This window comes from Anopheles arabiensis, chromosome 3, assembly GCF_016920715.1.
Source record: "Anopheles arabiensis isolate DONGOLA chromosome 3, AaraD3, whole genome shotgun sequence".
NCBI lineage: Eukaryota > Metazoa > Arthropoda > Insecta > Diptera > Culicidae > Anopheles > Anopheles arabiensis.
Genome location: NC_053518.1, coordinates 5,057,522 through 5,084,880, shown reverse-complemented (window position 1 = coordinate 5,084,880; position 27,359 = coordinate 5,057,522). Strand labels below are relative to the sequence as shown.

Below are 27,359 nucleotides of genomic sequence, written 5' to 3'. Positions count from 1 at the left end.
CTAATATACTTGTTAACATTCACGCAAGCTCGGCGATCGATAAATCATGCACTCGCGAGCTATTTATCAATAGCTTCAAATCCTCTGCACACGGAAGAGAATTCGGTTTGAGTGTGTGTGTTTGTGAAATTCTTGCTGCCGGGAAACTCACCCCTGGAGGGTGATGGACCCTAGGAGAAGCAGGAAGCCACCGGTGAAACTGCGCACGCAGCCAGCAACCGATCAGTTGCTGATTAGGCTGAACGCGCCGTACCCTAGGACGCAGCGCCCTGGGCTCATCTGGTTTTCATTCCATTTATTTTATTACTTTTAGCGACATAATTTATGAACCTTTGGCAGCAGCAGTGGGCTGGTTTTGCAGGCAGTGCGTAATCATACACTGGGGCTCTGGGCTATGGTGCGGGTACGTGCCAAGTCCTCCAGCACAGTGAGCACGAATCGCGGGTGCATGATTTACGATTTGTCAATCGGTAAAATGCATCCATTTGCGCTAGTGTCTCGTGCATGCGCTTGCTTTCCTCAAGCAACGTGGGTACGCGTGGCTCCGGCTAGCCAGACAGTCCTGCCAGGGCCGTGTGCAGGCGCATACATGCGGGCTTTGAATGGGTGAAACGAAGGCGTCGAAAGCAATAGAATGGGCTCGCACTGCGTATCGTTTCAATGGCTCTCAAGAGGAGTCTACGACGAAGAATGAATTGTGGAAATTCGTATCCCCATCGTACAACAAAAGAAACCATGCATGCTTTCAAGCATAAAGGCATCGAATGGGCTTGTCAATGTCCGGACTGGGAAAAAGATCTCTAGGAGCGTGGATCTCTTGAGGTACGGTGGAATACTAGTCGATCATTAACCATACACAGAGGTTCAATGTACAGATTCTTGCATCTTACTCAGGAGCTTGGAGCGAGCACTCTCGATGGTACGTCCTAAAATGGCGCAGTTGATTGAACACATCTACCGTATCCATAGTTGAATCTCCGCTTCACTTTTCCGTTGGATAAAAAAATCGTGCCCCTACGCTCCCGATAGTCAATCAAAGTCGGGCCGGTGTTAGGTACGAGTGTGCCAGTGGCACGTTACTGTCACTTTAATTGGTTCTTGCTTACATTGTTCGTAACGGTACTTTACTGTGTGAAGAGCTATTCTGTCTTGACGCCGGTGCAGGTGATCGTGTTCCGAGTAGATCCGCATGGCTGTCCCGTAGCTGCCCTGTTGATGCACCGGGACCACTACAAGTGACTTAATTTATGCAGTGTAACATCGCTACCGCATTTGGCTGCCGATCTGGATTTTGCCGCGTAATGGACACCCTCTTCACTACAAGCTATCTTCATGATGCTATCTCGCACAAGCGCTCTACTCGATCTCATCCGTCAATCGGGCACGACGGCCCCACCACGGTCGGTGCTACCGTAATTTTGCTGTCCATCAAACCAACAGAGATCTACAGAGATGCACCGCCGAAGGGGGACGACGAACCCCGGTATCGATCAGGTGATCTTATCGCAAACGATCAAACACGATCGAAGAAGTGGACTGCTGCTACCTGTCTGATTGCGGTGGATCACACCGGCCGGCGAAGACAGCGAACGTTGACGTTTCGGTTGCAAACCGGATTGCTGCGGTACTGATTAAGGGCAGGGAAGATGTAGTAAGGATGGTTCGGCAAGGTTTAAATGATGAACTTGCTATCTTGCGGCTCATACACTGGCAGGTGCCAAACACGCCTTAGACCATGACGAACTGCAGAGAAGGTGTGGTGTGTAAATGGTGAGGGGGGCGTTTATGGTACAAAAGTTCCCTGATGGATAGAGCAGTCATGAGTTGGGCTTTCGTTTTTATTGTAGCAGTAGTTCATGCAACCTTTTCTGAAGTCAGATGAAAAAAGGAACTCAAAAGATCTCCGGGTACGATTAAGATCTACCGTTTCCCCGATTCCAATGCCCATATGTGGCGACATGTAAAGAAAGTGAGCAAAACAACATCAAGCAAAACACCGAACGCGCCTCGTAACGCGACGAAACGGTTCTGACGTTGATGGTACGAGACACACAGACAGGCAGCTGTAGCAGTTTTTCCAACCCATCAGCTGTTGAACGTGGCGTGTAAGCCACCACCACATTTGGGAAAAACTAATCACGGTGTCGTTATTGAAACAGATCCGTCCTTTCATATGCGCGAAGGTGTCGGAATGGTTGTGATGGATTTAATTATCCTTTAGGCACCCGGCTTCAACCGCCGGTGTCCATGTTTATGGTTTTCAACGCGCCAGCCGGCCCTCTTTAACAGGCCCTGCATGGTGTGTCCGTGCGATTTAATTATTGAACCGAAAGACTGATGGAATGCTGCGAGTGTGTAATGCGATGTGACCGTTACTTACCGTGAGTTGGTGAGGTTCGAGATGAACTCCATTATTTGATTGGTCGATATGAGGTTGGTGCAATCAACGTCGATTAGTCGGTAGAGCTTATCAAGAATCTGTGACGACGGATCAAGAATGGCGTGTGAGGATAGTAAAAAGTAATTCGTTTGTGCCTGTGTTGTTTAATAGGCAGTCGGATTTAAAAGATCGTTTGTCTGCTTGCTTACCCCTTTGGCATGCCATATTTGGCAGAATTTGTCGTATGTCACCGTCCCATCTCCGCAGAGCACGTACGCAACCGATTCCAACTGTTCAGCAAAATCGATCTGTTTCTCATCACTGTAAGAAAAACAAGAAAATATAATTCGGGCATTAACATATTTTATATTCCAAGTTTTACTTAAAGAAAGAATGCTTCCTAAAATGTATTGATTGCTGCACTGATAATGAGATACGTAACTATTTAATTATTGTAATCATTACTTTATTGTTTATATTTTATTTCCAAGTCATCAATCAAACACAATGTTGCCAACAGACCAACAGAAGACAACAGCCAATGTTGCCAATGTACTTCATCCACTAAGGGTGAAATTACAAAACTCCAGCTGCCTTCAATGCCATTGCTTTGATTGCAGTCCAACCTTCCTCACCGTAGCGCATAATTCTACTCGCCTCAAACTGGAACCCACTGTTTGTCATCTCAAGCCACAGACAGACACGTATCCGTAAAGACTGGCAGTAATCGATCGGCGTTCCGTACACCCGTCGGTATAGTTGTGATGGTGTTCCAACGGTGTAGTATTCCTCATACTTAAATCGGATGGCATCTGCACCGGCATGTGCCACAGCTTTCGTTAGTTCAACATTTTCGGCAGGTTCCGTGGTATAGCTCCAAGGATGGAAAATATGATTGCCAAACGTATGCATATCGACGAACAAGAGGATATCGGGGCCAATGGACTCTAAAAGCTTGCTAATTGCTCTAGTTTCCGGTTCCGATCCGGCCTCTGGTCCGTTGTAGGTTCGATCTTTCGGTTCTACTGGCCTGTCATTCTCTTCCCATTTGTACGCAAAGTTGCCATTCAAATCAACACCAAAGGTTTGTGAATCAGGCTGTGGTGACCTGTTCTTGCTCCAGTACCGGTCTCTTTCCCTGGTAAACTCGTAGCCATCCGGATTGGCAATTGGAACGATCATCCAGCGGAACTGGGATAGTTCTGGATGATGATGGCCATTATAGACCAGCTCAAATATGATGAAAAGCGCGGTAGTCATAGCGGCCCACTCGCGGGCATGCAGGTTCGCCACCAACACGATCGTGTCTCTCGCGTTGTAGTTGATGGTCATCATGTTGATGTCTCGACCTAGCCACGTTTCGCCCAGTTTTTCAACGCTCACTTGTTTCGGAAATAGTTGAAGTAAGGTAAACATAAACTCGTTGGTTTCATCGTAAGATAGGAAGCGGTGCAGAGCGTCGGTTGGATCGTCAATGACACTGAGAATGGTAATTGTGTGTAGTTTGACAATGTGTTCAGGGAAATTCGCGTATATTACCTGATTGAAGAGTGGATTGCACCAAGTAGCAGGAATATTGAAATGGAGCACATTTTGAGCACTATGTTTGATGCCATCGTTGTTGTGTATAACTTCGTTCAATGATGCTTATATAGCTTACAACAGGAACTAATAATGGCATTAAATGGGCTTGAATGTTTCCATTTTCTAAGCATGAATTAATATTTAACAAGACACATATTGCTTTTTTGAGTCAATTACGTGCCTAACGAAGCGTATGTATTATTATTTGCTTAAAAATGGTCATTGCTCATACCGATAACACTGTAAACAATACTTAAAGCTACATCATGTGGAGAAAAATTAATTAAAATTTATGAAAAAGGCCTAAATGAAGGCAGAAAATAAAAGTACAAAACTTCACTTCATCACCATTTTTCATTTTATTAAGATGAAGAGACATTCATTTCTATTGTACACTTGACATCGATAAAAACATCTATTTCATGGGACTTAATATTAACTGTTCGGAATGATCGGAACGTTATTTGTCATGAAATGTATTCTTTATTTTGTTAGAAAATCAATACAGGTGATACGATTCTGCCGTTTTAAAACGCAATAACAAATGCCGTTTTGGAGAGCAATTTTCGTGTTGCAAGATAGATTAATTACCAGTTTTATTTTGAAACTGATTTCAGTTCATCGAGGCTATCTGTATGTTTGGGCTTATTGATGATTTGATGGTAATTTCATGTTCAAATATCACGTTCGTTATTATTCGGGATAGAAGATATCAACAATCTGGTTAGCTCTCACTGCCATTGCTGTAGTAGCTGCCCATGCTTCCTGCCCAAAACGCTCAATATCACTCTCCTTAATCTGAAACCCAACGTTTGTCAGCTCAAACCACAGGCACACATTGATGCCCACGGAGTGGCAGTAGTCCAGACTTGATCCATACGTTCGTTGGAAGAGATGAGCGGGCGTTCCGACAGTATAATATTCGCGATACTTCTCCCGTATGATATCTGCTCCGACAATAGCAACTGCTCTAGATTTTCCTGAATCTGGCACCTGATCGGTTGTGTAGCCCCAAGGGTAAAAAATGTGATTCCCGAAAGTGTGCATGTCTACGTAAAGTATCGTATTATCGGCATGCTGGTTAAGAAGCTGGCCGATTGCACTGCTTTCTCGTTCCGAGAACGCGCTTGGCCCGTTGTACGTCCGACTGCTAGGATCCACTCGGTATTTATTCTCATCCCATTTGTATCCAAAGTTACCGTTCAAATCAACACCAAAGGTTCTTGAGTTAGGCTGTGGGGATCTGTTCTTGCTCCAGTAGCGATCGTATATCCTGGTATACTCGTAGCCGTCCGGATTGGCCATCGGGATGATCATCCAGCGGAACTGGGATAGCTCTGGATACTGGTCGCCATTGTAGACCAGTTCTGATATGATGTAAAGCGCCGAGGACATAGCGGCCCACTCGCGGGCATGCAGGTTCGCTACCAAGATGACCTTCTTTTTCGCGTTGTAGTTGATGTTGATCACATTGATGTCACGACCTAACGCTGTTTCTCCGATTTTTTTAACGCTCACCTTGCCCGAGAATAGCAATGCTAATGTGTGCAAGAACTCGTTAGTCTCTTCGTATGTCAGGAAGCGATGAATGGCTTCAGTAGGATCGACGATTGCACTGAAATTGATGGGTGAGTTTATTTTGGCGGTGTTTCTACTAAAGCACAAGCTCATCACCTGAATGAAGTTGGTATTGTAGTGAGTAACAACAATATCGTGTAGGAAAACATGTTGAGCGCTATGCTGGAAGTCATAGTTGATTGTAACACTCTTAACGACAGAAGGTAGCCTTTTAAAGCTGAAAATAATTCGCTTTTTAGCCATTATTAGTGATGTTTATTTTGGCAAACGGCTAATGAGGCTTGAAATGAAATTCCTTGTTCGATGTCATAGTGTTTAACAAGGTTATTTTGTGTTACTGTTGTATTTTTAAAATATTTGTTTTAGTAAAATTAGTTAATTGTCATTAGTCAAAATGAGTAAATTCTTAATTTAAATACAAGCGAGCTTTAATTCGTACAGTTGTTGAAATGGACTTAACATAAAACGTTTCTGTTTATTGCTATATTCATGTTTATGCTATAGCAAGTTTTTGTTGCTTCTTCTTCTTCTTATTTGGCACAGCAACCGTTGTCGGTCAAGGTCTGCCTTTGATGACAATCGGCTCAAAGTCTCTGTAAAGCAAAAAAAGCTCTTTTCTTTTCTGGCTTGGCTTTCAATGACTTATTGATTACCCATTGCAGGATAGTCAGTCCTACGTAAGGGGACACGGTTCATTCGGGGCTTGAACCCATGACGAGAAAGTTGTAAAGTCGTGCTAGTTGACGATTGTACCACGAAATCAAAAAAAAAAGTATTTATGTAGAAATAGTGAAGATAAAAATTTATAGTAATAATAGCGGCAATGTTTAATTGTGTCAGATATATTTCGAACTACAGGCACAGCTCAAGTAATGACAGTAATTTATACATATGCGTTATTCTTTATTTATTTTTTATTTGTTTGTAGATCGTATCAGCCTTTTCTGCAGTGCAATGTTATTGGCGTTGTATTTAATTATGGTATTTTAGCATTGTGGTTACGTCGTTCTAGTTACAGGTGTATACTTTATTTATTGTTAAATATTTTCATCAGAATAGGACGTACTTTTACGCAGAAAACTTTCTTTGACCGTGCAACAACGGAAATTTCGCCTGGCCTGGCTTTAGATATTACTTAAATCGGACTTTTCAGCCATTGCATGAATGGCAGCGAATGCTTCCTGGCCAAACAATATGATTTGATCCGTCGATATTTCGTATTCCTGCATGGTCTGCCTCAACGTGAGACATGTTTTTACTCCGATTGCATTGCAATAATCATGACACACACCGTAGGCAAATGGGAAATAATCGGATGCTATTCCAACATCAAAAAATTGTTGTGTCTGTTCGAAGATTGCAGCGCTACCAGCGATTGCAATGGCTCTCGTTCGATCCGCGTTCGGTGCCGGCTCCTCCGTCCACGACCACGGCATGAGAATAAGCTGGCCGAACCCCTGCAAATCGACGAGCAGAACAGCGTCGATATGGTTGTGCATAAGATCCCGAAGAGCTCTTGTTTCCGGTTCGGAAAACGGGGCCGGACCACGGTATACCCTTCCCGCAGGATCGGCGCGTGATGGATTGCCGTTGACATTCCACTGGTTGTTAAAATTACCATCCAGATTCACGCCAAAGTTTGCATTGCTCTGAGGTGAACGATTCTTGTTCCACTTTCTATCATGCACTCGGCTGAACTCGTACCCGTCCGGATTTGGCATCGGGACTATGATCCATTGAAATTTGTTCGCATCCGGATAGTTACCAGCGTTGAGTATCAGCTCGTGAATTATGTAGACAGCGGAAGACATGCCAACCCACTCGCGGGCCTGAAGATTCCCTATCACGATGATCTTTTTCGGGAGATTATAGTTGATAACGATGGCGCTTACATTACGACCTTCGTACGTTTCTTCGAGCTTTTGTAGTTGACACTTTTCAGGATTTTCCGTTGCTAGTGCGTCTAACCATAGTTGAGTATCTTCATACGATAAAAAGAAATCGAACACGTTGAATTCATCTGCAAAAGTCCTATTGTAGCACCTGTGATGTGATACCAATAGTTGTGAGCATCGTGCTGAGTACATCATGAACAACGTGAAGAGTACTTACTCACGCGGAAGATCGCCTGGTATAGCTTGAAATCCCGGTATACTGATTATGGTAACAAGTAAAAGCAACATTAGTGCAACGGACTGGCTGCTTAGCAATAGAAGTTTTTGAACCATATTACATGGGTAGAATTGAAGCACTGTATCACGAAACTGTACACCCCAGCAGGTTTTATACCATAAAATCAGTTGAGCAGTAATTACACGCATATTATGTGGAACAAATTATGAATGAAACAAGTAATTAACGCGCGACAAATTGAACGCGATAAGTAAACATCCCTTAAGCGTGATATACATTATTATTCATCTCAAACAACGTAGCCTAGCTGTTATGAGAAAAATGTAGCTATTCTGTCAGCTATTTATGTTTGTTTTTGTAATAATAGTTCAGTTGAACATACGTCAGTTTCTGTATCGTTGTACCATATATCGTTTCCGGATACTTATTTGCATTTGGATCATTCTCGGATCATCGGATCATTCGGTCCATTCGAGGCATGTTGTTACGATTTGACAGCTGTACTACGAGACAGGAAAGGCAATATCAGTCAGTAATGTAAACAAGTTAATAATACACAACAATTGTTCTTATGTTCCATGCAATTTAACTTGCATTTCATGAAATATTAAAACTAATAGGGAAAAAATCGTTGGGTTTTTAAATTATCATTTATATAATCATTTATGAAAATTTTAAATTGAAAAAACTCAGAAATTCATACCGAATAAACCATACATGTCAAATTGGGGCTTTTATCCTTCATCCGCTTTGACTGCCATTGCTTGCACTGCGGCGAGTGCTTCTTGGCCGTGTGGATTGATATTACTTGGCTCAATTTCAAACCCATCACCCGTCAGTTCGATAGCAATACACGCTTTGACGCCAACAGAATAACAGTAATCTAAGCTTGATCCGGACACCGCGTACAATAGCTGCGGTGGAGTACCAACTAGATAAAATTGATTCGTTTGAGATAATACGGCCGCGGATCCGGCCTGTGCTACGGACATGAGAAAATCAGCGTTTGGTGCAGGCTCTGTCGTATAACCCAAGGGAATTAAGATGTACTCTCCGTATGTATGTAGATCTACGAACAGTACGATGGACTTAGCATATTGCTGCAGAAAATCACCTATTGCGCGACTTTCTGGCTCAGAAAATGCGGATGGACCGCGGTACGTTTCTTCCTTCGGAATGTCTTCTTCTTCATTCAGGTACAACTCCCACTTGTAACCAAAGTTACGGTTTAGGTCAACCCCGAGGGCGTTGTCTTGCTGTGGGGCACGATTCTTGCGCCAGAAACGATCACCAGCTTTGGTATACTCGTAACCGTCTGGATTCGCCATGGGCACAACGATCCACTGATACTTAGACGCTTCTGGGTAGCTGTTGGAATTACGGAGGAGTTCGCGAATGATGTAGATGGCCGATGTCATGGCAGCCCATTCACGGGCATGCATGTTGGCTACTACAAAAACCTTCTTGTTTTGTTGCTTGTTGATGTAGATGGCGTTGATGTCACGCCCTTCGTACGATCGACCAATCGGTTCAACCTTGCACTTGTCTGGATATTTCGCCTCTAGAGCTGCCAACCATTGATTGGTTTCATCATATGACATGAAGAAATCCAGGGGGTTAAAATTGTCTGGGCTGTAAATGGGAAAGGTCCTTGTTGTATAAACGTAGATCAAAGAAAATCTTTGGCACTCACTCGGATTGCAAGTTAGTGTAAGGAACACTCTGATTGTAGGGGAAATTTGGCCGACAGTTTACTGCAGCCAGCGTTAAGGACATCAGAAATATTCTTGTCAGCAACATATTTCAGTTCTTCGAATGCTTGATGAAAACGATTCTCTAGGTTAGCTAGACACTTCAACTGCGCTGTGGGGAGTTTCATGTCGCAGTTTTATATATTAGATCATAGTTTATTTTCATTCAAGAAAACAAGTGGAATTCACTTAACATTGATAGAACAAAATTAATAGTTTATAAAATTATGTTACGGGTATCAAATTTTAATTTTGTGTAGAGACTCAACAATAATTACTGTTACGTGTTACTTTTACGGTAGCTTTTGTAGGTCCAGTATAGTTTACACAGGAATTGAATGAAATCAGAATGATAAGTTGAAATGGCATTTTTATGTCTTCGATAATTCAATAATTGGATAAAATTCCAAAATCTTTCGCAAGCTGAGCTTAAATCAAATTGTTAATATTACAGCAGTTTTTGAAGCAATTATTTAAAGGCCATTCATGGGTTTAAGGTCATTCAAAGGTCATTCATATTTGCTACAGATAATTTCGATGAGCTATTCATATATTACATTGGAGTTTTTATTATTCACCCGCCTTAACTGCCATTGCTTGCACTGAAGCGAGTGCTATCTGCCCATAAGGGATGATAGTACTTGGCGCAATTTCATATCCTTCGTTGGTCAGCAAGATAACAATACACGCCTTAACTCCAACGAAATAACAGTAGTCCATGCTAGATCCCGACACGGGGTGTGCAAGATCCGATAGTGTGCCAATCACATAGTACTCATACGATTGAGATATTATGGCTTTTGCCCCGGCATGTGCTACGGACATGATGAAATCTGTATTTGGGGCAGAATCTTTTGTATAACTCCACGGAATTAATATATACTCTCCGAAAGTTTGCAGATCAACGTATAGTACGATAGAATTGGAATTTTGGTTCAGATAATCACTTATAGTCGTACTTTCTAACTCAGAAAATGCGGATGGACCGCGATAGGTTTCTTTGTGGGGATCATCATCCTCTTCGTTTAGGTTCAACTCCCACTTGTAAGCAAAGTTCCGGTTCAGGTCGACACCAGTGGCGTTATCTTGCTGCGGGGCACGGTTCTTGCGCCAAAGGCGATCCAACCTGGTGTACATGTAACCGTCTGGATTCGGTAACGGAACAACGATCCACTGAAACGTGGACGCTTCTGGGTAGTTGTTGGAATTAAGAATAAGCTCGTGGATGATGTAGATAGCGGAAGTCATGGCAGCCCACTCGCGGGCATGCATGTTGGCTACTACAAACACTTTTTTGCTTGGCTGTTTGTTGATGACCATAGCGTTGATATCACGCCCTTCGTACGATCGACCAATCGGTTCAACCTTGCACTTGTCTGGATATTTCGCCTCCAGAGCTGCCATCCATTGAATGGTTTCATTATAAGACATGAAAATATCCAAGGGCTTAAACTCGTCAGGACTGTGAGTGAGAAAGGATCTTGTTGTATTAATACACATTAAAAACCGTATTTGATACTAACTCAGATTGTAGGTTAGTGTAAGGCACACTCTGATTGTAGGCGAAGTTTGGTCGATAGTTTACAGTAGCCAGCGTTAGGAATCCCAGCGATACTCCTATGACTAACATGTTGTGTTCGAGTTCTTTGAATGCTTGATGAAAACGTGTCTATATTTTAGGTAGACACTTGAACTGTTGTGCTTGAAATCTTGTATCGAAGCTTATATATTGGATCTCAGTGGCATTTTGAAAAATGGAAGAAATTGCAATTTTCTTTAACAAAAGAAATTAATTACTTTATGAAATAACGTTATATAATCAAATTATAATTTCGTTTGAGATGTCAATTTATGAAAATAGCAAAACAATTCATACGAGTGCGAAACACGATAATGATAACATGAATTTGGAAAGTGGAAAGGAATGAACTTCTAGTAGCGTCTATGAATAACCAGATAGCTTCCACATGTACTGGTTCAGTAATGATAAGTTGGGAAGGCGTTTAAATTGTCTCTGTGCATACAGTGTGTTGATGTGAGGGATCCCAAATTGTGGAATCGAACCAGAATAATGGAATTTAATATTTTAAGAAGGCACATATCATCAAATCTCAAACAGTATTTTAACACTGTTCGACTGATGTTTTGAAAATTGATACTGACATGAATTAAAACGAATGCAGTTCTTATTAATACAAATCATGATATGACAGTATAATGAATTTAATTTAGTTTGGCTTTAAACATGGATTAATAGAGTAGGATGGAAGTGTTTTTTAAATTTTTAAAAATACTCCTAGCATAGAATATTTAACCTTAAGACAGCATACGGATCGACGGATAGTTAAATAGCGACATTCCACTCCAAATCTTCACATTACATCAAGCGATGTTATTGTTGCATCACCTGATAATCGTGAATGTACTAAAGTTGCACAGAAAACTATTGATGCAAAGATTGACCGTGACAATTTTGATTTTAAATGCGTCTTTTATTAATTTTAGATAGCTTGAATCTTTGCAGTGCTTCGTATCCCAAAACTAAACATCTCCGGTCATAGCGTTTATCCTTCGTCCGCTTTGTCTGCCATTGCTTGCACAGCAGCGAGGGCTTGTTGGCCGAATATAGGGATACCCCAGGTATATATTTCGTATGACCGATTTGTCAACTTCATGGCAATACAAGCCTTTACTCCAACGGATAGACAGTAGTCGATACTAGATCCCGGCGCCGGTTTCATTAACTCTGCTGCTGATCCCACTAAATAAAAGGGTGCATCGCGAGGTACTCTCGTAGGATCTGTTATAGCTTTGGAGCCTGCTTGTGCTACAGTCGTAAGGAAGTCAGCATTTGGTGCAGGATCTTTCGTATAACCCCAGGGAATCATTAAATACTCTCCGTAAGCTTGTAGATCAACGTACAGTACGATTGAATTCGCATTTTGCTGAAGAAATTTTGCAATTGCCCTAGCTTCGAATTCCGACAACGGTACTGGACCGCGGTAAGTTTCTCCTAGCCTATCATCATCTTCTTCGTTCAGCAACAAGTCCCACATGTAATCAAAGTTACGGTTTAGGTCAGTTCCGAATTCAGTTTCCGTTTGAGGGTAACGGTTTTTGCGCCAGAAGCGATCTGTGGTTCTTGTATACTCGTAGCCATCCGGATTTGTAATGGGAACAACGACCCATTGATACTTGGCCGCGTCTGGGTATCTGTTGGAATTACGAACAAGCTCGTGGATGATGTAGATGGCCGATGTCATGGCAGCCCACTCGCGCGCATTTAGGTTAGCGACTACGAAAATTTTCTTGCTTTGTTGTGTGTTGATATGGATCGCGTTGATGTCGAGACCATAGAAAGAATCGCCAATCGGTTGTACCTTGCACTTGTCTGGATATTCAGCCGCTAATGCTGCCAACCATTGATTGGTTTGATCATACGACATGAAAACATCCAAAACATTAAAGCTGTCAAGGCTGTAAGCAGGAAAGGTCCTTGTTGTATTATTGCGAATACAAATAAGCGTTTGATACTTACTCAGATTGCAAGTTAGTGTAAGGAACACTCTGATTGTAGGCGAAGTTTGGCCGACAGTTAACAGTAGCCAGCGTTAGGAACGCCAGCAATACTCCTAACATGTTAGTCATGTTGTGTTTGAGTTCTTTGAATGCTTAGTGAAAATGATTCTGTAGGTAAGGTAGACACTTGAACTGCTCTATGGGATGTTTTTTTATCGAAACTTTATATATTGGTTTTCAGTTTCATTTCAGTAAACAAAAGAAATGGAATGTATTGGATATCAAATGCACATGATAATTAGTTAATGATATCATGTTACGGACATTAAATAGTAATTTCGTAACAGAAAGGGAAATACCAAGCGAATTGTATATTTCCATTGAAAACAGGAACAAATAGGTTTGATAACATTAATGATATTGAATCAATTAGCTTATTTGGAATAATTAATGAAAGAACCAAAACTATTCGTAATAGCGTGAAATTCTACTAGCAATTGTTACAATCAAGAGAATGTGAAATGATTTTTAAACCAGACCAGAAATGTATCATTTGACGAAGGGCATTTATGAACGTTAAGTCGGGAATAAATTAAAACTCTTTTAATAGTATTAATATGAAAGATTGTTCCTGTGCATTTGGACGCCGTTTATCTATTAAGGCCGGTCTCATGGTACAGTCGTCAACTCGTATGACTAAACAACATGCCCGTCATAGGTTCAAGCCCTGAAAGGATCACGCCCCTTATAAATAGGACGGACTATCCTTCTGTGGATAATCAATAAATCACTAAAAGTCTTGCCCATTAGTGGTACAGTCAGACCTTGACCGATTGCAGTTGTTGTGACAAAGAAGAAGAAGAAGATCTATTTGCACACATTATATCATAGAAGCACCTTGTATATGAGTGTCGATACAAATTGATGAGTAAATGAAATTACCTACTATATTTTTGGTTGGGCTGTTGCGCACCGACTTCTGTAATAGAAAGCAATACACAATTCTGCTGTTCGTTGCATTGTATTTCATGTTATGATAGGAAACTTCCATTGATAGTGAACTGTGGAAATTTCAGTATCAATTTAAAATATTTCACCATGTGCTTCAAGAGGTCTTTTATATGAGGACTTTTAAAATTCCTCAAGAGCATGCTGTCTAGAATAATCTTAGATCTGGAATATACGCGTCTGTTTTAGTTTTTTGTAATGCATCTTTTATTTGTTATTGATAGGATAAACATTTGCAGGAGGTCATATTTCAAAACTATTAGACATGTTCTGTTGGAGCTTTTATCCCCCGTCCGCTTTAACTGCCATTGCTTGCACTGCAGCGAGGGCTTGTTGGCCGTATAGAGGGATAGCTGAGGTGTATATTTCGTATCCTTGACTTGTCAACTTCATGGCGATACAAGCCTTTACTCCAACGGAAAGACAGTAGTCGATGCTAGATCCAGACGCCTCTTTCATTATCTCTGCTGCTGATCCCACCAAATAAAAGGGTGCATCGCGAGGTACTCTTGTAGGATCTGTTATAGCTTTGGATCCGGCCTGTGCTACAGACGTAAGGAAGTCAGCATTTGGTGCAGGATTTCTCGTATAACCCCAAGGAGTCATTAAATACTCTCCAAACGCTTGTAGATCAACGTAGAGCACGATTGAATTCGCATTTTGCTGAAGAAACTGGCCAATCGCCTTACTTTCCGATTCCGAAAACGCGGTTGGACCGCGGTAGGTTTCTGATTGCAGGTCATCGTCTTGGTCGGTTATCACCAGGTCCCACATATAATCAAAGTTACGGTTTAAGTCAGTTCCGAAATCAATTACCGTTTGTGGTGCACGGTTCTTGCGCCAGAAGCGATTTGTGGTTGTTGTATAGTCATAACCGTCTGGATTCGCTATCGGAATAACGATCCATTGATAGTTGGCCGCGTCTGGGTAGCCGTTGGAATTACGAACAAGCTCGTGGATGATGTAGATGGCCGATGTCATGGCAGCCCACTCACGGGCATTCAGGTTAGCGACTACGAAAATTTTCTTGCTTTGTTGTGTGTTGATATAGATAGCGTTGATATCAAGTCCCCAGTACGAATTACCAATTGATTGTACTTTGCACTTGTCTGGATATTTAGTTTCTAATGCTGCCAACCATTGATTGGTTTCTTCATATGACATGAAGAAATCTAGAGGATTAAAATTGTCGAGGCTGTAAGTGGGAAATAAGGTCCTTGTTGTACTAATCCACATTAAAAACCCGTATTTGATACTCACTCAGATTGCAAGTTAGTGTAAGGAACACTCTGATTGTAGGCGAAGTTTGGCCGACAGTTAACAGTAGCCAGCGTTAGGAACGCCAGCAATACTCCTATGACTAACATGTTGTGTTTGACTTCTTCGAATGCTTGATGAAACCGTTTCTATAGGTTAGGTAGAGTCTTCAACTGCTTTGTTCGAATTTTGTGTCGAAGCTTTATATATTGGACCTCAGCGTCATTGCGCATAGTTCAAGAAATTGCAATTTCTTTAAGATAAGAAGCTAAGTATCGTATGAAATTATGTTACGGATACCAAATTTTAATTTGAAAATATTAGGGTAAAAACTCGATTATCACATTTAGAGAAACTTATGAAAGTAGCAAAACAATTCATACGACTATTAAACACGATAATGATAACATCAATTAGGAAATCAAGAAGGGCTGAACCTCTAGTAGCGTCTATGAAGAATCTGATAGCTTTCACGGAAACTGAATCAATAGCGATAAGTTAAAAGGGCGGGTAAATTGTCTCCGTTTATACAGTGGGTTAATGTAAGAAATCCCAAATTGTGGATTCGATCGAATCGAAACACATTCATGTTTTGGGAATTAAAATTGTAAAAAACTGATGATTTTTGTTCGCTTGGGTTAAACTAAAGCCATTTGATTGAAGCTTTTTATTAATGCTCTAAAAAAATAAAAAAAAAAATAAAAAAAGGTTTTGAGTGCCGATTGAAAATATTAAGAAGATCAACAGGCAAAATCAACAGAATTTTGTAAGGATGTCCGCAGTGACAAAGACAAAGTTTGGAAAGAATTTCCTACGGAACATATTCCCTTTGCGTTACATTATATTAATGGTAACGGTAACTTCCACTGATAGTTCGATGTCCAAACTCCGATATCAAATTAAAACATTCCAACAACTGGTGTATTATATGAATTGGAATTTTATTACAGTTATGATATCGATGTAGAATAACCCGGAATATGTAAAGTCGCTGTGTAATTTACGTTTTGTAATGTATCTTTTATTAGTCATTGAAATGATAGTATAAGCAGGAGGTCATATCTGAGAAATTCACTCATGTTCAGTTGTAGCTTTTTTCATCCGTCCGCTTTGACTGCCATTGCTTGCACTGCAGTGAGCGCTTGTTTGCCGAATAGAGGGATAGCCGATGTATTTATTTCGTATTCTCTACTAGACAACTTCATGGCAATACAAGCCTTTACTCCAACGGATAGACAGTAGTCGATACTAGATCCAGGCGCCTCTTTCATTATCTCTGCTGCTGAACCCACCAAATAATGTGGATCCTCGCCTAGTACGCTCGTAGGATCTGTTATAGCTTGAGAGCCGGCGTGTGCTATGGATGTAAGAAACACTGCACTTGGTGCAGGATCTTTCGTATAACCCCAGGGAGTCATTAAATACTCTCCGTAAGCTTGTAGATCAACGTACAGTACGATTGAATTCGCATTTTGCTGAAGAAACTGGCCAATGGCCTTACTTTCTATTTCCGAAAACGCAGATGGACCGCGGTAGGTTTCTGATTGCAAAAAATCATCTTTCTTATTGATCAGGACGTCCCACATGTAATCAAAGTTACGGTTTAGGTCAGTTCCGATATCAACTACCGTCTGCGGGGCACGGTTCTTGCGCCAGAAGCGATCTGTGCTTTTTGTATAGTCGTAACCGTCTGGATTCGCTATCGGAATAACGATCCATTGATAGTTGGCCGCGTCTGGGTAGCCATTGGAATTACGAACAAGCTCGTTGATGATGTAGATGGCCGATGTCATGGCAGCCCACTCGCGGGCATTCAAGTTAGCAACTACGAAAATTTTCTTGCTTTGTTGTGTGTTGACATAGACGGCCATGATGTCACGCCCTTCGTACGATCGAGCAATCGGTTGTACCTTACACTTGTCTGGATATTTCGCCTCCAGAGCTGCTAACCATTGATTGGTTTGATCATACGACATGAAAACATCCAAGACATCAAAATTGTCAAGGCTGTAAGTGGGAAAGGTCCTTGTTGTATTATTGCGAATACAAATAAGTGTTTGATACTCACTCAGATTGCAAGTTAGTGTAAGGAACACTCTGATTGTAGGCGAAGTTTGACCGACAGTTTACAGTAGTCAGCGTTAGGAACGACAGCAATACTCCTATCACTAACATGTTGTGTTTGAGTTCTTTGAATGCTTACAAAAATTAGGTTAGGTTAGAATTCTGTAGGTAAGGGTAGACACTTGAACTGGTTTGTGGGATGTTTTGTATCGAAACTTTATATACTGGATCTCAGTTTCATTTCAATTAAGGAATAAAGTATAATGCAATTGATACGGAGGACTGAATTATACGCTTATTTAGAAATGTTTGATTGTTTTTAAAATTGTTTTTAAAATTATATTCAAAACAATACAATGCAATGTAGCTTACCTTAAAAAATGGATCAGTAGTTGATATACAGTTGTTACAAATCCATTGCCCTTGATAATATTCATGATATTCATCTAAAGAGCCATCTGCGTTTAGTGTACAAGATATACATACGTGTCGAAACGTACTACACGGGTTTTCGAATGATTGCCTCGGATATCCAAGCCCATGCTTAAACCATAGTCAATTGTTATGCCAGATAATAAAAAGAAGAAGGTTGATCTCAGATGTACTAAACATGTGTGATGTTTTCTAGTTTTTTCTAACAGTATCTAATTTTATCGCCTTCACGAAACGATTTAAAAAAAGCATAATTTTAAAGCTACTAAAATTTACATTTCATATTCATTTTTTATTTGAATTAAGTACGACTTCATGAAAATGAAATGTCATATTTGGTGTGCTTTATAAAAAGATAATTTGATTGTTTAGATCATACGTTTATGCAATATGTTTATAATATTTATTATAATAAGTTATAAATAACAAACTAAGCACGAGCGATATTAGAAAGAGCTTGATTTAGAGCGGCGAATTCCCAGCGTTTGCATAAACAGCCATCGCGAGCACTGCAGCTAGCGCTTCCTGGCCGGCCAGCGGGATGGTGCTGTTCTGAAGTTCGTACGATCCCGCTGTCAGCTCGACCGCAATACATGCTTTAATGTTAAGACTAAAGCAGTAGTCTATACTGGATCCAGATTCTTTGAACGAGCGCTCGGCAGGGGCACCAACCTGATAGGTTTTACCCGACCGCAAAAGGATACCACGCGCCCCTTCCTCGGCAACGGATCTGCTCCAGGCCGCATTCGGTGCCGCCTCGTCCGTAAAGCTCCACGGATACAGGATAGTCTCACCGAATGTGTGGAGATCGACGTACAGCATCGTTGTCTGTGCATGTTCCTTCAGAAGATTCCCTATTGCTTTACTCTCCTGTTCGGAAAACGCCGACGGTCCGCGGTACGTGTCTCCTTCGGGATTTTTATCGTCGGGGTTTACCTCTACCTCCCACTTGTAGCCAAAGTTGCGGTTGAGATCAATGCCGAGAGGACTATTGCGGTTTTTGCGCCAGAGGCGGTCTGTGGTCGTGGTATACTCGTAGCCGTCCGGATTCGCTATCGGCACAACGATCCATTGAAACTGGAACGCTTCTGGGTACTTGTTGGCATGATAAATCAGCTCATGGATGATGTAGATGGCCGAGGACGTAGCGGCCCACTCACGTGCATGCAAGTTCGCTACTACGATGATTTTCTTCTCTTGCTGCCTATTGATGTAGACGGCTCTGATGCTTCGTCCTTCGTGCGATCTGTCGAGCGGCTTGGTCGTGATATTGCTAGGATATTTGTTAATTAAAATGGTTAGCCATTCATTGGCTCTGTCAAATGACAAGAATCCATCAAGCGGGTAGTAATCGTCAATGGCATTTTCACTGAAACCGCGGAGAAGTTGTTCGTTAATCCATAATCAAATCTCTAGTATATTGCCCGGCTGACTTACTCATAAGTAAAGTCCAGTTCTAGGTTGCCCGCAGCAGCGTCACTATCGAACGTAAAGTTTGGAATACAGTGCACAGTAGCTAGCGCTAGCATCAACACTCCTAAGCCAAACATCTTGGATCGTATCACTATCAAAGTATAACTGAAGTTACGATTGTACCACACGGTAACTACCGTTCAGCCTTTTCTATCCTCGTTTTATATGAGGTTAAGTGCTATGTGAGCGTAACGAATTGTAGAAGGTTTTGTAATTGTTTGTAAAACAAAGAAATAATTGGTTTCTCTTCAAAGTTAATTAAGCCTAAGCTCCATGAAATTAGCTTTCATAACGATCGTAAGAGATCCATAAAAAAACAATAAGCAGATGTTTGGTAAGAGGTTTCCGTTTATTGACATGCACTCGAATAGCCAAAGGGTGGAAAATGTCATGTGCAATGCGAGGATCAATCAGAAGGCACAATTAACCGTGTGAATCCGTGGGAATGTAGCGTGATATTGGTGGAACCCTTGGGAAGCCACTCGAACGGTCCAGCCTGCAAAATTCCAGCATGCAGAAGGCGCCTTCCGCCCAGTATGGTGCCCATTTACACGTTTGATCTCATCCAGTCAATCACAGGGACAACCGGCTTGGGAAGAAATAATCGTTCCACATTCCTTTTCGATCAATAGATTTCACAGCACCGAGTCACCGGTCGCATCATGTGAGCAAGACATTGACAGACCCTCCTGGTCGGTTCATAAGTTGCCGCATCTAATTGGACCACAGTCCTGTTCTGCTAATTACACTTAAGAAGAGATCGTAGCATGTGCATTGGTCGATTGCAACGAAGAAAAGACACACAAATTGGCAAACTCAGCAAACAACACACCCGACACATCGAACGCATGCTAATTAGGCGGACGGTGTTCCGGTTGTGTGTCTCCTTCGAAGCGTATGTGCGCGCTGAGTTCCTGTGATCACCACCGCTGCGATACGCCCACACGGCCATCGAATGTGCGAGGTGTAAAGTATTGAAACGCTATGCAATCGAAGCTCCAAAACGAGCGGTTTCTGATTGCTTCGTTTTCGGCAAATGGTTCATAATTTTCGGTGTTAAGTCGTAAGCTTATGACACGACGTTTGTTTGGGGTCAGCTGACGGTGTGAAGAAATCGATTGTTGGGAGTGAAGGAGGGGGACAACCCTGACGCGAATTCAACCCGGTTCAACAAACAGCAGGTGGATAAGAACTCAATTTGTGTGCATCATGAGTGGAGGAGAGAGGAGGAGGTCTCAATGCGTCGCGATATGTGTGTTACTAACCCACCCCACGTAAGATTAACACATTATTCAGTGACCGTTTTGGGAGCAGTGCGGCGGGTGTGTCCCCGCAAGGTAAGCCTGAGTTGTGGAGCGCCGTAACACCATTGTCCCAGCGGCTGCACAAATTGGTCTGATTAAGCATTTTGTTCCACTTTATCCTACAAGTTGTGCGAAAGTTTGAGTCGCAAGTTTTAAGGCATCGCGACACATAAATTAGTCTTGCCGGGAAGAGGGTGGGAGTTGGACCACCACATATGTGTAGAATCCAAATAGGGAAGATTGCATTTACCAAAGAGTATGTGTGTCTTACAAAGTGATTCGATTGCAGTGAACACGTGGGAACACATAGTCTCATTAAGCCAGTCCATCTGAGCGATAAGATGCGTCCTAGAAGATAGCTTCACACCTGAACCGACGTTCATCCGTTTCGGGACTAGCACGCTGTAAATGCCCATCAAGTCTGCAACAAATTTCATGCCTCGCCCTAAGCTCACTCGCGCTCCGTTGCATTCATTTCTCAAGTCCCTCCACACTCCATAAACGGTTCAGTCCCCGTAATGGTCGGTGGGCTGGTGCCGACCACCCAAAATGCGATGGCGATTAACGCGTGTATTACCGTGAGATGGTCATTTGTTCACAACACACCTGCACACACTGCAGCGACGACAATTTTCCACCCCGATAGGTCCAAATCTATGCTGCCCAACACGCGCTTGACGTGGCCGGTAAATAGAATGGAAATCCTTAGACAAATGTGTAAATTAAGAAAAAATAACAAACACACACACACATTGCACCAATCTAATAACGCGCCATAACGCGTCAATTCAACGCCGTTTGCGTCCAGCAACATTCCCCCCACATATCTCCAACTGCGGCCAGCGCCAAGTGCCACACACCCAAAGACAGCTCTCGCTAATGCTCCGCGCCTAATCAACGCCCCGGATCGGGCAAACTTATTAATTCAAATATAAAAGGTGTTAAATAGTAGTAATTGATTTAAAGAATCGAAAACAAGGAAAGAAACCTCCAGCAGAGCGAGCTCGTTAGTTTTCAACTTATAGAGCAAAATCGCAACATACGGGCACACGGTTACCGCCACGGTGTCTCCGCGCCGCTGACGCACGCTTGCCAACGTTGGGGGCTTCGGTTTGTGGTCGCCGCGTGCAAGAAGGCATGAAGGAGAAGGAAGGGCGGTTTGGGGCAGAATGAGACGATCCCGAATAGAGAAAGAGAGTAGTTACTTCCATGTGGAGCAGCGGGTCCGCGCGTGGTGGTGAACGCCATGACGATTAGTTTTATTGCCACGGGTGTGCAGCAGAAAAACCGGTGGTAATTAACGTCCACGGCCACAAGCGGCATTGCACATTTGCCGTTGGAGGAGCTGTTTGACGCGCGAGAGAGGCACTACCGTAAATTTTGCCGTAGAGGTAGGTCTACCGGTGGCCAGACGAACCACAACGGGGTTGCCACCGGTGCTTCCATCAACAGCATCTTCATCGTGGTGGTGACTGTGGGATGCTGCTGGTTGGTGGTTGTCCATTATTATCATAATCGACGCGATGCCGTTGCAACGAAGCTGTATCTTCCTGTATCGTCCTCAGCCGGCCCATGATCTGCATAGGTGCAACCGGGCAACAAAACAGCGTGTGTCATGTTTGGCGTTAGGGTGTGCGTGGTGTGTGCATCACATGTGGGGCTGGAATCAGCTTGCATTGCTTGTAAGGTGTCCAGGACAGGCTCCAGCTCTCACACCGATAATAAATACGCGTATCAGAAGAAGAGAAGGGGAAAAAACGGATCGAGCTTGTTGCCCGATAAGGTAAAAGTCTGCGGCCAAGCGGTGAAGCCCAACGGGGTGTGCCATTTCGGGCATCGATGGATTGAAGGGGGTCTGGATTCATAAATTCGCATCTGCTGCTGCTGGCTGATCAGCATCGAGTTTTGGTGTGCTACCGGGTGTGTATGTGTGTGAGCTACCGGTGGAAGTAACGTACGCGAATCTCATAACAAACGAATCTCAAACGGCAAGGGAAGCAAACCCGGGGCGAGCGAAAGGTATGCCGATTATGTCGAACGGTTACTGGCAGCTTCCATTCAGTAGCTGCAGCGTGTTTAAGATCAATTTCAGTGGAAAGATTTTCAGGCGAAAGTAAAACGGACCAGCTCAGCGAACAAAACAGGCTCCATTTGAGAGGGCAATTTATGAGCGAGCGATTATGAGCAATGGCGCATGCTATGTTGTGGTGTGCAGGTTCAGATTGGGTCCGAATCGGCAAAATACGCTTCGTCCTGTTGTTCTCTAGCCGCGAATGACCAACGCGCTCTGTTCCGAGGCTCCTGTTACCATGGGAAACAACACTCACGGTGGGTAAGGTACCGAATGCAGTGACCCCCCTAAATCGGGTTGGATCTTGTACCAGCAGAATAATGTGGCCGTATTTTTACTTCAGCCCGATGACCAGATCAGATGGAACATCTTGTTGCGTTTCGTGACTGTATCGTGTAGCTGTCGATGAAAGGAAAGGCCTCCGCGGAAGTGTTTCTCCATTACCGTGGACATGTTCGGGAGATTGAATAAATCCATAAAACATTAACACGCGAAACCTGGAACCGAACACCCGCAACTGGCAACCGTAAAGTGCAAAACGAAAGGTGTGTGTGATGGGAGAGAGAGTCTCTTGCATGCATTTTCTCCTCCCTTTGTGTGGTTTCAAATTTCGAACAATTAACTCATCCATTAGTCGCACGCATGTACGTTGAGAAAAGAAGGTGCATTTTGTGTTATTTTTTGGGGTTTGTTTTTTTGCACCACGACACGATTACACGGTTCGGTGAGTTGGACGTGTTGTTTGTTTGTCGTTGCGCCACCCCTTTCCCGTGACTCATTTTTAATCAACGGAAAACACCATTTTAGCATTCCACAGCAGCAGAAAGCAAAGCGCCTTAACGAGAACGAGCGAATTTTAATTGTCGAAAGGAGCTGCTGTTAACGATCGTACTCTGATCGTTTCCACAATCTCTGGGTGTTGAAACGTGATCATTGCTGTTGTTTTGTTTTGTTTTTTTTTTTTACCCCTTTCCTGGTCATTGCGCACCGAATCGTGTGCAATGTTAATGAAGTGTTGAGGTGAGTGAATTTAATAAACATGAACTCATAACTCATTGTACATGGGGGAAATGTTCGGGAACAGGAAGAGCTAGCGACTGACCGAGGGAATTGCCCTTGAGTCGCCGATGTCTGGTAACAATGTTTCTGTCTGGCAAAAGTATTTAACAACAACTTTTGCCTGAAGCTGTCCGAAACATTACTGTGCAGCTGTTATGAATTCGTGATGCAACTTTCTGATGTAAAACCGAATATTCATCACGATGTGTCAGTGGGACGGGCACCATCATCCCAGTTTGCGCTAGCGTGAGAAAGTGCACTTGACGATCGCGCTAAAACGCGCACGCATAAATAATCCAATTTTAGTGCGCGCTTCACCCGATCAAAGGCGAAAACCGCATCCACCGTGGTGCTTTGGGTGGAGAACCCGTCTTGTGCACTGCTCGTCAGATAGGGTCGGGCGTCCGGTTCGTCAGACGGATGCCCGGCGGCAAATCTGACCTTTCTGGAGCATCTGGTAAACCGAGAACATTCATCTCCTGGCCTCTGTCGTCGAAACCATCGCTCAAGGGTGGATCAAATTCCGATCTCGGGCCAGTGCGATTGCAAATCTTAACCGGACCCGGGGGGGGGGGGGGGGGGGTTGTCGTTAGCACAGCTCCTACAAAACAGTCCGAAAAACGCGCAGTCAAAACAGTCCAAACGCACATAAAATAGTTCGGCCCCAACATGGGACAACGATAAATTTGATAACCCAACCATTCGCGGGGTGTCAGGTGTCGTGTCCCGCGGTCCCGGCAAGTCAGCGAGTGATTGAGTAAATGCTTACTGGTTGTCCATGTCGGTGCGACCGAGCAGTTCTTGGTTGCTTTCCGTGGTTCGTTGCAGCTGTGTGTGTGTGCTAAGTATCCTCGGGGCGTTGAGCGGGTTTGGAGAAATGTATCAATTTTCGTTCGTGAGGCTCGGGACGGACTTAAAGGAAGCGAAATAGCTGGAGCAGCTTTGGGTAGCGTTGGGCTTTTGGCAATGAAGGCGATGATGGTTTTCTTAGGGCGATTCGATTCGTTGAAAGCTGGCGATGCAACTATCGAACCCCCGTCTCCAGTCGTCCCGGGAATTTCGTTTGGAATTGGTAACCGGCAGGACCGCTCGTTTGAACCAGTTCTACCATATTTGGCTCGAAAAGCGTGAAGCTGTAAATGGATTTTTATAATAATTTAATTCAATTTAAAGTTGTTTTCTTCTCGCAGTAAGCGACCCAAGAGTGCCGGCTGTACTTTATTGGTTGAAACGGTGCGCCAGATTTTCGCGAATCTAGAAGATTGAAATCTGAGATTCATCGCTGTCAAGCGGACTTCTTTCTGGATCACTTCTTGCTTCTTTGGAGCGTATAGACACCGGGAATCTGAGCCCCGAGCCCGTGCGCGCACGTGCGGTTATGGCACGGGGGATCAAGATCTTGTCACAGAATGCTGGAAAGCCTCGAGAGTGGATTGTGTGCTTTTAGCGGTGGAGATCTCGGGTGCACGATAAAGGCGAATCGTGATCGAATTTGATCGACACAAATCGACGTCGGTCCGGTATCGAATTTTAACATCTCAATATCGCAGTGCGACTGGCTGGCCATGTTAGGGCAGATACTTAAGAGCGCACATTAACTGTTAACTCCCGAAAAAGGGGAAGCCACGGCTCGAGGCCCCCGGAGCACGACGGCGGGGAGAGTGCAAAGTCTCGGATCATGCGGCCGCCTAATTAACACCGATTTTTAAACTCATAAACACTGAGATCAAAGTACGCTCGTGGCCGCGAATTGACGGGTGCGCTTGGGAAGGAAAATATGAGATATGTGTTGCACTGGGAAAAGCCACGGGTGGTCATTTTGCAATCGAATCGACTCTTGTTTTTTTCATTCTATATAAAAACTTGTGAATGTACTGTAAGCTGTTGGGCTCGGGTAGAAGCGAAATGAAGTAATAACCAAGGGTAGTTATTTAATGCGTTTTATGTCCGTTGAGAATTTATGTGCTCGCCGGAGGATGGTGTATAAGATTGTGTACATTATTGAAACTGGCTGCATTGCCCCCGAGAGAATGTGACGCATAAACAGCAACATTAAAAACGACCAATATCTCCATCAGCAGCGCAATGTTTACCGATCACTATCATGTGTCATAAACATCCGCATTCTATAGGAGACTAGTGGACGCACGAAAAGAAACGAAATCCTTCCCAGAAAAGGTGCGTATTGATCACGCATTCCAATTTGGTAGCTTGACAACCCCGTACAATGATTCGTTTGTGTCTCTAGAGATCTGTGCGAGACAAGTGCAGCTTCCCTACGCACTGTCCAGTCATGCAACATCACGAACACGGAGACCTCACGTCTAGCAGCAGGCACCGCTGGACAATCAATCAAAATCGACCTACCCACCAGTGATTATTAATCCCCCCCCCAAACAAAGTCCCGCTGCTAGCACACCCAGAGCGCGAACGCACGATCAGGCTCTGGAAAGCATTTGGACAATTAAGCTCCCAATAGTTCGGAACGATCGAACGTCTCCTCCCGCCAAAACGTCTTGGTTCATTGATCATTAGGGCTCGCGCTAGTCGAGGAGTGGTGGTTAAATGAATTATCAACCCGGTTGCGCCCGGTGAGCATTGTAGGGTGTCTTTGTAAATTTATTATTACTTCATCAACACGCCCGGCGGTAGCGAGCCGCTAGGGGGAGCCCCTTGGGGATGCTATCGAAACAGCCTGCCTGTTGGAGAGTTTGAAACGGCTCAATGAGTTCATTGTAGCAGCGGCGATTCTGGTCTGGGACGGGTCCCTAAACACTCATGCTGCTTTTTGTGTCCCTTGACAGTTTTGCAGAAAAGCACGAGCGGCCGGAATGGGCTGCCGACATGCCGACATGCGAGTGGCGACCCTTTCCATCATAAAGGTGTCCGTTGGACGGGTTGTCCGGAGGCAGTTACAAGACAGGTCTCGCCGCCGCCTTCGCCGCCACTGCCACCGCCTGATCGAATCTGGCGTTAACGGGTTCCCGCAGTTCCGCACCACACGATCGACGCACGATCGATGGATTGACGCGGTAGGCATAATTTCTCTGCCCTATATTACTCCAATGCCCCGGTATGGGTTCGCTTTATAGGAGCACACTTTTTTTCTGTTTTGATGGTGCTGCTGCTATCAAGCCCCTGTGTGCTGTAGTTGATTTTGTTTTCATCATTGTAGCTGTTCATGCCTGGGGATTGGGACCACCGGGAAACAGCGCGTTAATGTTGCGGAATTCCGCCGCTTACGGGATGAACACGGGCATGCGCTTCTGTATGCGTAAGAGCGTGCTCTGCTATCAAAGATTGTGATCTGCTCCAGAATGGAAATCACGTGAAGATCGCAGACGATCGATTTCGTTTCCCTCTTGGAGCAATTTCGTCTACCTCCAATGCGAATGCTGGAAGATTGGAGAGCAAGCACGTAAGATCTGATTTGGTTTCATGTTCCGGATAATCATTGTATGCTATTGAGGACGATTGGAGAAATGTAAAGCAATTTGAATACAACCGAGCTACAAGTGTATGATCCGCAAAAAATTCAAATAAAATTCAAAAAAGAATTCTGTGTAAAATTCGTTTCTCCGATTGTTTTGCGGCAAATGAAAAATGGACGAATTTATTAGGAGCGCTGTTTTACAGCTCATGTCGCGTAAATGGTGGCGCATTTGTTTGCCTTCAAGCTGCACAGTTGTTATAAATTGACCGTTCAATAGGGCTGCAATCGTTGCACATTTGTCAAACCACGAATG

General features: G+C 43.5%; 10 protein-coding genes across 10 annotated transcripts in view; all 10 read right to left on the bottom strand.

Annotated features, from left to right (window-relative positions):
• Positions 1-27,359, bottom strand: part of LOC120904324 — an 87,540-nt gene that overhangs the window by 15,948 nt on the left and 44,233 nt on the right. Inside the window, exons 6-7 of the mRNA XM_040314238.1 lie at positions 2,590-2,701; positions 2,381-2,478 (exon numbers count right to left, since the gene is read on the bottom strand). Coding sequence (XP_040170172.1) covers positions 2,381-2,478; positions 2,590-2,701 — 210 coding nt within the window. The remainder of the gene's footprint in view (positions 1-2,380; positions 2,479-2,589; positions 2,702-27,359) is intronic.
• LOC120904335 (zinc carboxypeptidase-like) lies at positions 2,825-4,031 on the bottom strand. The gene is made up of 2 exons (XM_040314251.1): positions 3,920-4,031; positions 2,825-3,860 (listed from the first exon to the last, which is right to left on the bottom strand). Exons 1-2 carry the CDS (start codon positions 3,994-3,996, stop codon positions 2,957-2,959), a joined length of 981 nt encoding a protein of 326 aa, XP_040170185.1. The 5' UTR covers positions 3,997-4,031; the 3' UTR covers positions 2,825-2,956.
• On the bottom strand, positions 4,425-5,737 carry LOC120904333 (zinc carboxypeptidase A 1-like). Its single transcript, XM_040314249.1, has 2 exons — positions 5,639-5,737; positions 4,425-5,579 (listed from the first exon to the last, which is right to left on the bottom strand). The coding sequence occupies exons 1-2, from the start codon at positions 5,713-5,715 to the stop codon at positions 4,658-4,660; spliced, it is 999 nt and encodes a 332-aa protein (XP_040170183.1). The 5' UTR covers positions 5,716-5,737; the 3' UTR covers positions 4,425-4,657.
• LOC120904327 (carboxypeptidase B-like) lies at positions 6,435-7,811 on the bottom strand. Its single transcript, XM_040314242.1, has 2 exons — positions 7,655-7,811; positions 6,435-7,585 (listed from the first exon to the last, which is right to left on the bottom strand). The coding sequence occupies exons 1-2, from the start codon at positions 7,768-7,770 to the stop codon at positions 6,667-6,669; spliced, it is 1,035 nt and encodes a 344-aa protein (XP_040170176.1). The 5' UTR covers positions 7,771-7,811; the 3' UTR covers positions 6,435-6,666.
• Positions 7,927-9,550, bottom strand: LOC120904332 (zinc carboxypeptidase-like). Its single transcript, XM_040314247.1, has 2 exons — positions 9,369-9,550; positions 7,927-9,307 (listed from the first exon to the last, which is right to left on the bottom strand). The coding sequence occupies exons 1-2, from the start codon at positions 9,473-9,475 to the stop codon at positions 8,410-8,412; spliced, it is 1,005 nt and encodes a 334-aa protein (XP_040170181.1). The 5' UTR covers positions 9,476-9,550; the 3' UTR covers positions 7,927-8,409.
• On the bottom strand, positions 9,972-11,108 carry LOC120904334 (zinc carboxypeptidase-like). Its single transcript, XM_040314250.1, has 2 exons — positions 10,950-11,108; positions 9,972-10,888 (listed from the first exon to the last, which is right to left on the bottom strand). Exons 1-2 carry the CDS (start codon positions 11,054-11,056, stop codon positions 9,997-9,999), a joined length of 999 nt encoding a protein of 332 aa, XP_040170184.1. The 5' UTR covers positions 11,057-11,108; the 3' UTR covers positions 9,972-9,996.
• Positions 11,898-13,127, bottom strand: LOC120904328 (carboxypeptidase B-like). Its single transcript, XM_040314243.1, has 2 exons — positions 12,965-13,127; positions 11,898-12,903 (listed from the first exon to the last, which is right to left on the bottom strand). Exons 1-2 carry the CDS (start codon positions 13,072-13,074, stop codon positions 11,991-11,993), a joined length of 1,023 nt encoding a protein of 340 aa, XP_040170177.1. The 5' UTR covers positions 13,075-13,127; the 3' UTR covers positions 11,898-11,990.
• On the bottom strand, positions 14,137-15,411 carry LOC120904330 (carboxypeptidase B-like). The gene is made up of 2 exons (XM_040314245.1): positions 15,214-15,411; positions 14,137-15,148 (listed from the first exon to the last, which is right to left on the bottom strand). The coding sequence occupies exons 1-2, from the start codon at positions 15,318-15,320 to the stop codon at positions 14,236-14,238; spliced, it is 1,020 nt and encodes a 339-aa protein (XP_040170179.1). The 5' UTR covers positions 15,321-15,411; the 3' UTR covers positions 14,137-14,235.
• On the bottom strand, positions 16,207-17,474 carry LOC120904331 (carboxypeptidase B-like). Its single transcript, XM_040314246.1, has 2 exons — positions 17,279-17,474; positions 16,207-17,217 (listed from the first exon to the last, which is right to left on the bottom strand). The coding sequence occupies exons 1-2, from the start codon at positions 17,383-17,385 to the stop codon at positions 16,308-16,310; spliced, it is 1,017 nt and encodes a 338-aa protein (XP_040170180.1). The 5' UTR covers positions 17,386-17,474; the 3' UTR covers positions 16,207-16,307.
• Positions 18,083-19,313, bottom strand: LOC120904329 (zinc carboxypeptidase A 1-like). Its single transcript, XM_040314244.1, has 2 exons — positions 19,144-19,313; positions 18,083-19,075 (listed from the first exon to the last, which is right to left on the bottom strand). The coding sequence occupies exons 1-2, from the start codon at positions 19,254-19,256 to the stop codon at positions 18,169-18,171; spliced, it is 1,020 nt and encodes a 339-aa protein (XP_040170178.1). The 5' UTR covers positions 19,257-19,313; the 3' UTR covers positions 18,083-18,168.

Bases quoted from the DNA above. Each gene is read 5' to 3' on its own strand.
- LOC120904330 (XM_040314245.1), bottom strand. From the start codon at position 15,320: ATGTTAGTCATAGGAGTATTGCTGGCGTTCCTAACGCTGGCTACTGTT. The intron at 15,149-15,213 runs GTGAGTATCAAA...TCCCACTTACAG, and splicing joins TACACTAACTTGCAATCTGA to CCTCGACAATTTTAATCCTC.
- LOC120904327 (XM_040314242.1), bottom strand. From the start codon at position 7,770: ATGGTTCAAAAACTTCTATTGCTAAGCAGCCAGTCCGTTGCACTAATG. The intron at 7,586-7,654 runs GTAAGTACTCTT...ATCACATCACAG, and splicing joins CCAGGCGATCTTCCGCGTGA to GTGCTACAATAGGACTTTTG.
- LOC120904329 (XM_040314244.1), bottom strand. From the start codon at position 19,256: ATGTTTGGCTTAGGAGTGTTGATGCTAGCGCTAGCTACTGTGCACTGT. The intron at 19,076-19,143 runs GTAAGTCAGCCG...CCGCGGTTTCAG, and splicing joins GAACTGGACTTTACTTATGA to TGAAAATGCCATTGACGATT.
- LOC120904332 (XM_040314247.1), bottom strand. From the start codon at position 9,475: ATGTTGCTGACAAGAATATTTCTGATGTCCTTAACGCTGGCTGCAGTA. The intron at 9,308-9,368 runs GTGAGTGCCAAA...TCCCATTTACAG, and splicing joins TACACTAACTTGCAATCCGA to CCCAGACAATTTTAACCCCC.
- LOC120904331 (XM_040314246.1), bottom strand. From the start codon at position 17,385: ATGTTAGTGATAGGAGTATTGCTGTCGTTCCTAACGCTGACTACTGTA. The intron at 17,218-17,278 runs GTGAGTATCAAA...TCCCACTTACAG, and splicing joins TACACTAACTTGCAATCTGA to CCTTGACAATTTTGATGTCT.
- LOC120904335 (XM_040314251.1), bottom strand. From the start codon at position 3,996: ATGGCATCAAACATAGTGCTCAAAATGTGCTCCATTTCAATATTCCTG. The intron at 3,861-3,919 runs GTAATATACGCG...TACCATTCTCAG, and splicing joins GCAATCCACTCTTCAATCAG to TGTCATTGACGATCCAACCG.
- LOC120904334 (XM_040314250.1), bottom strand. From the start codon at position 11,056: ATGTTAGTCATAGGAGTATCGCTGGGATTCCTAACGCTGGCTACTGTA. The intron at 10,889-10,949 runs GTTAGTATCAAA...TCTCACTCACAG, and splicing joins TACACTAACCTACAATCTGA to TCCTGACGAGTTTAAGCCCT.
- LOC120904333 (XM_040314249.1), bottom strand. From the start codon at position 5,715: ATGACTTCCAGCATAGCGCTCAACATGTTTTCCTACACGATATTGTTG. The intron at 5,580-5,638 runs GTGATGAGCTTG...CATCAATTTCAG, and splicing joins ACAATACCAACTTCATTCAG to TGCAATCGTCGATCCTACTG.
- LOC120904328 (XM_040314243.1), bottom strand. From the start codon at position 13,074: ATGACTAACATGTTAGGAGTATTGCTGGCGTTCCTAACGCTGGCTACT. The intron at 12,904-12,964 runs GTAAGTATCAAA...TCCTGCTTACAG, and splicing joins TACACTAACTTGCAATCTGA to CCTTGACAGCTTTAATGTTT.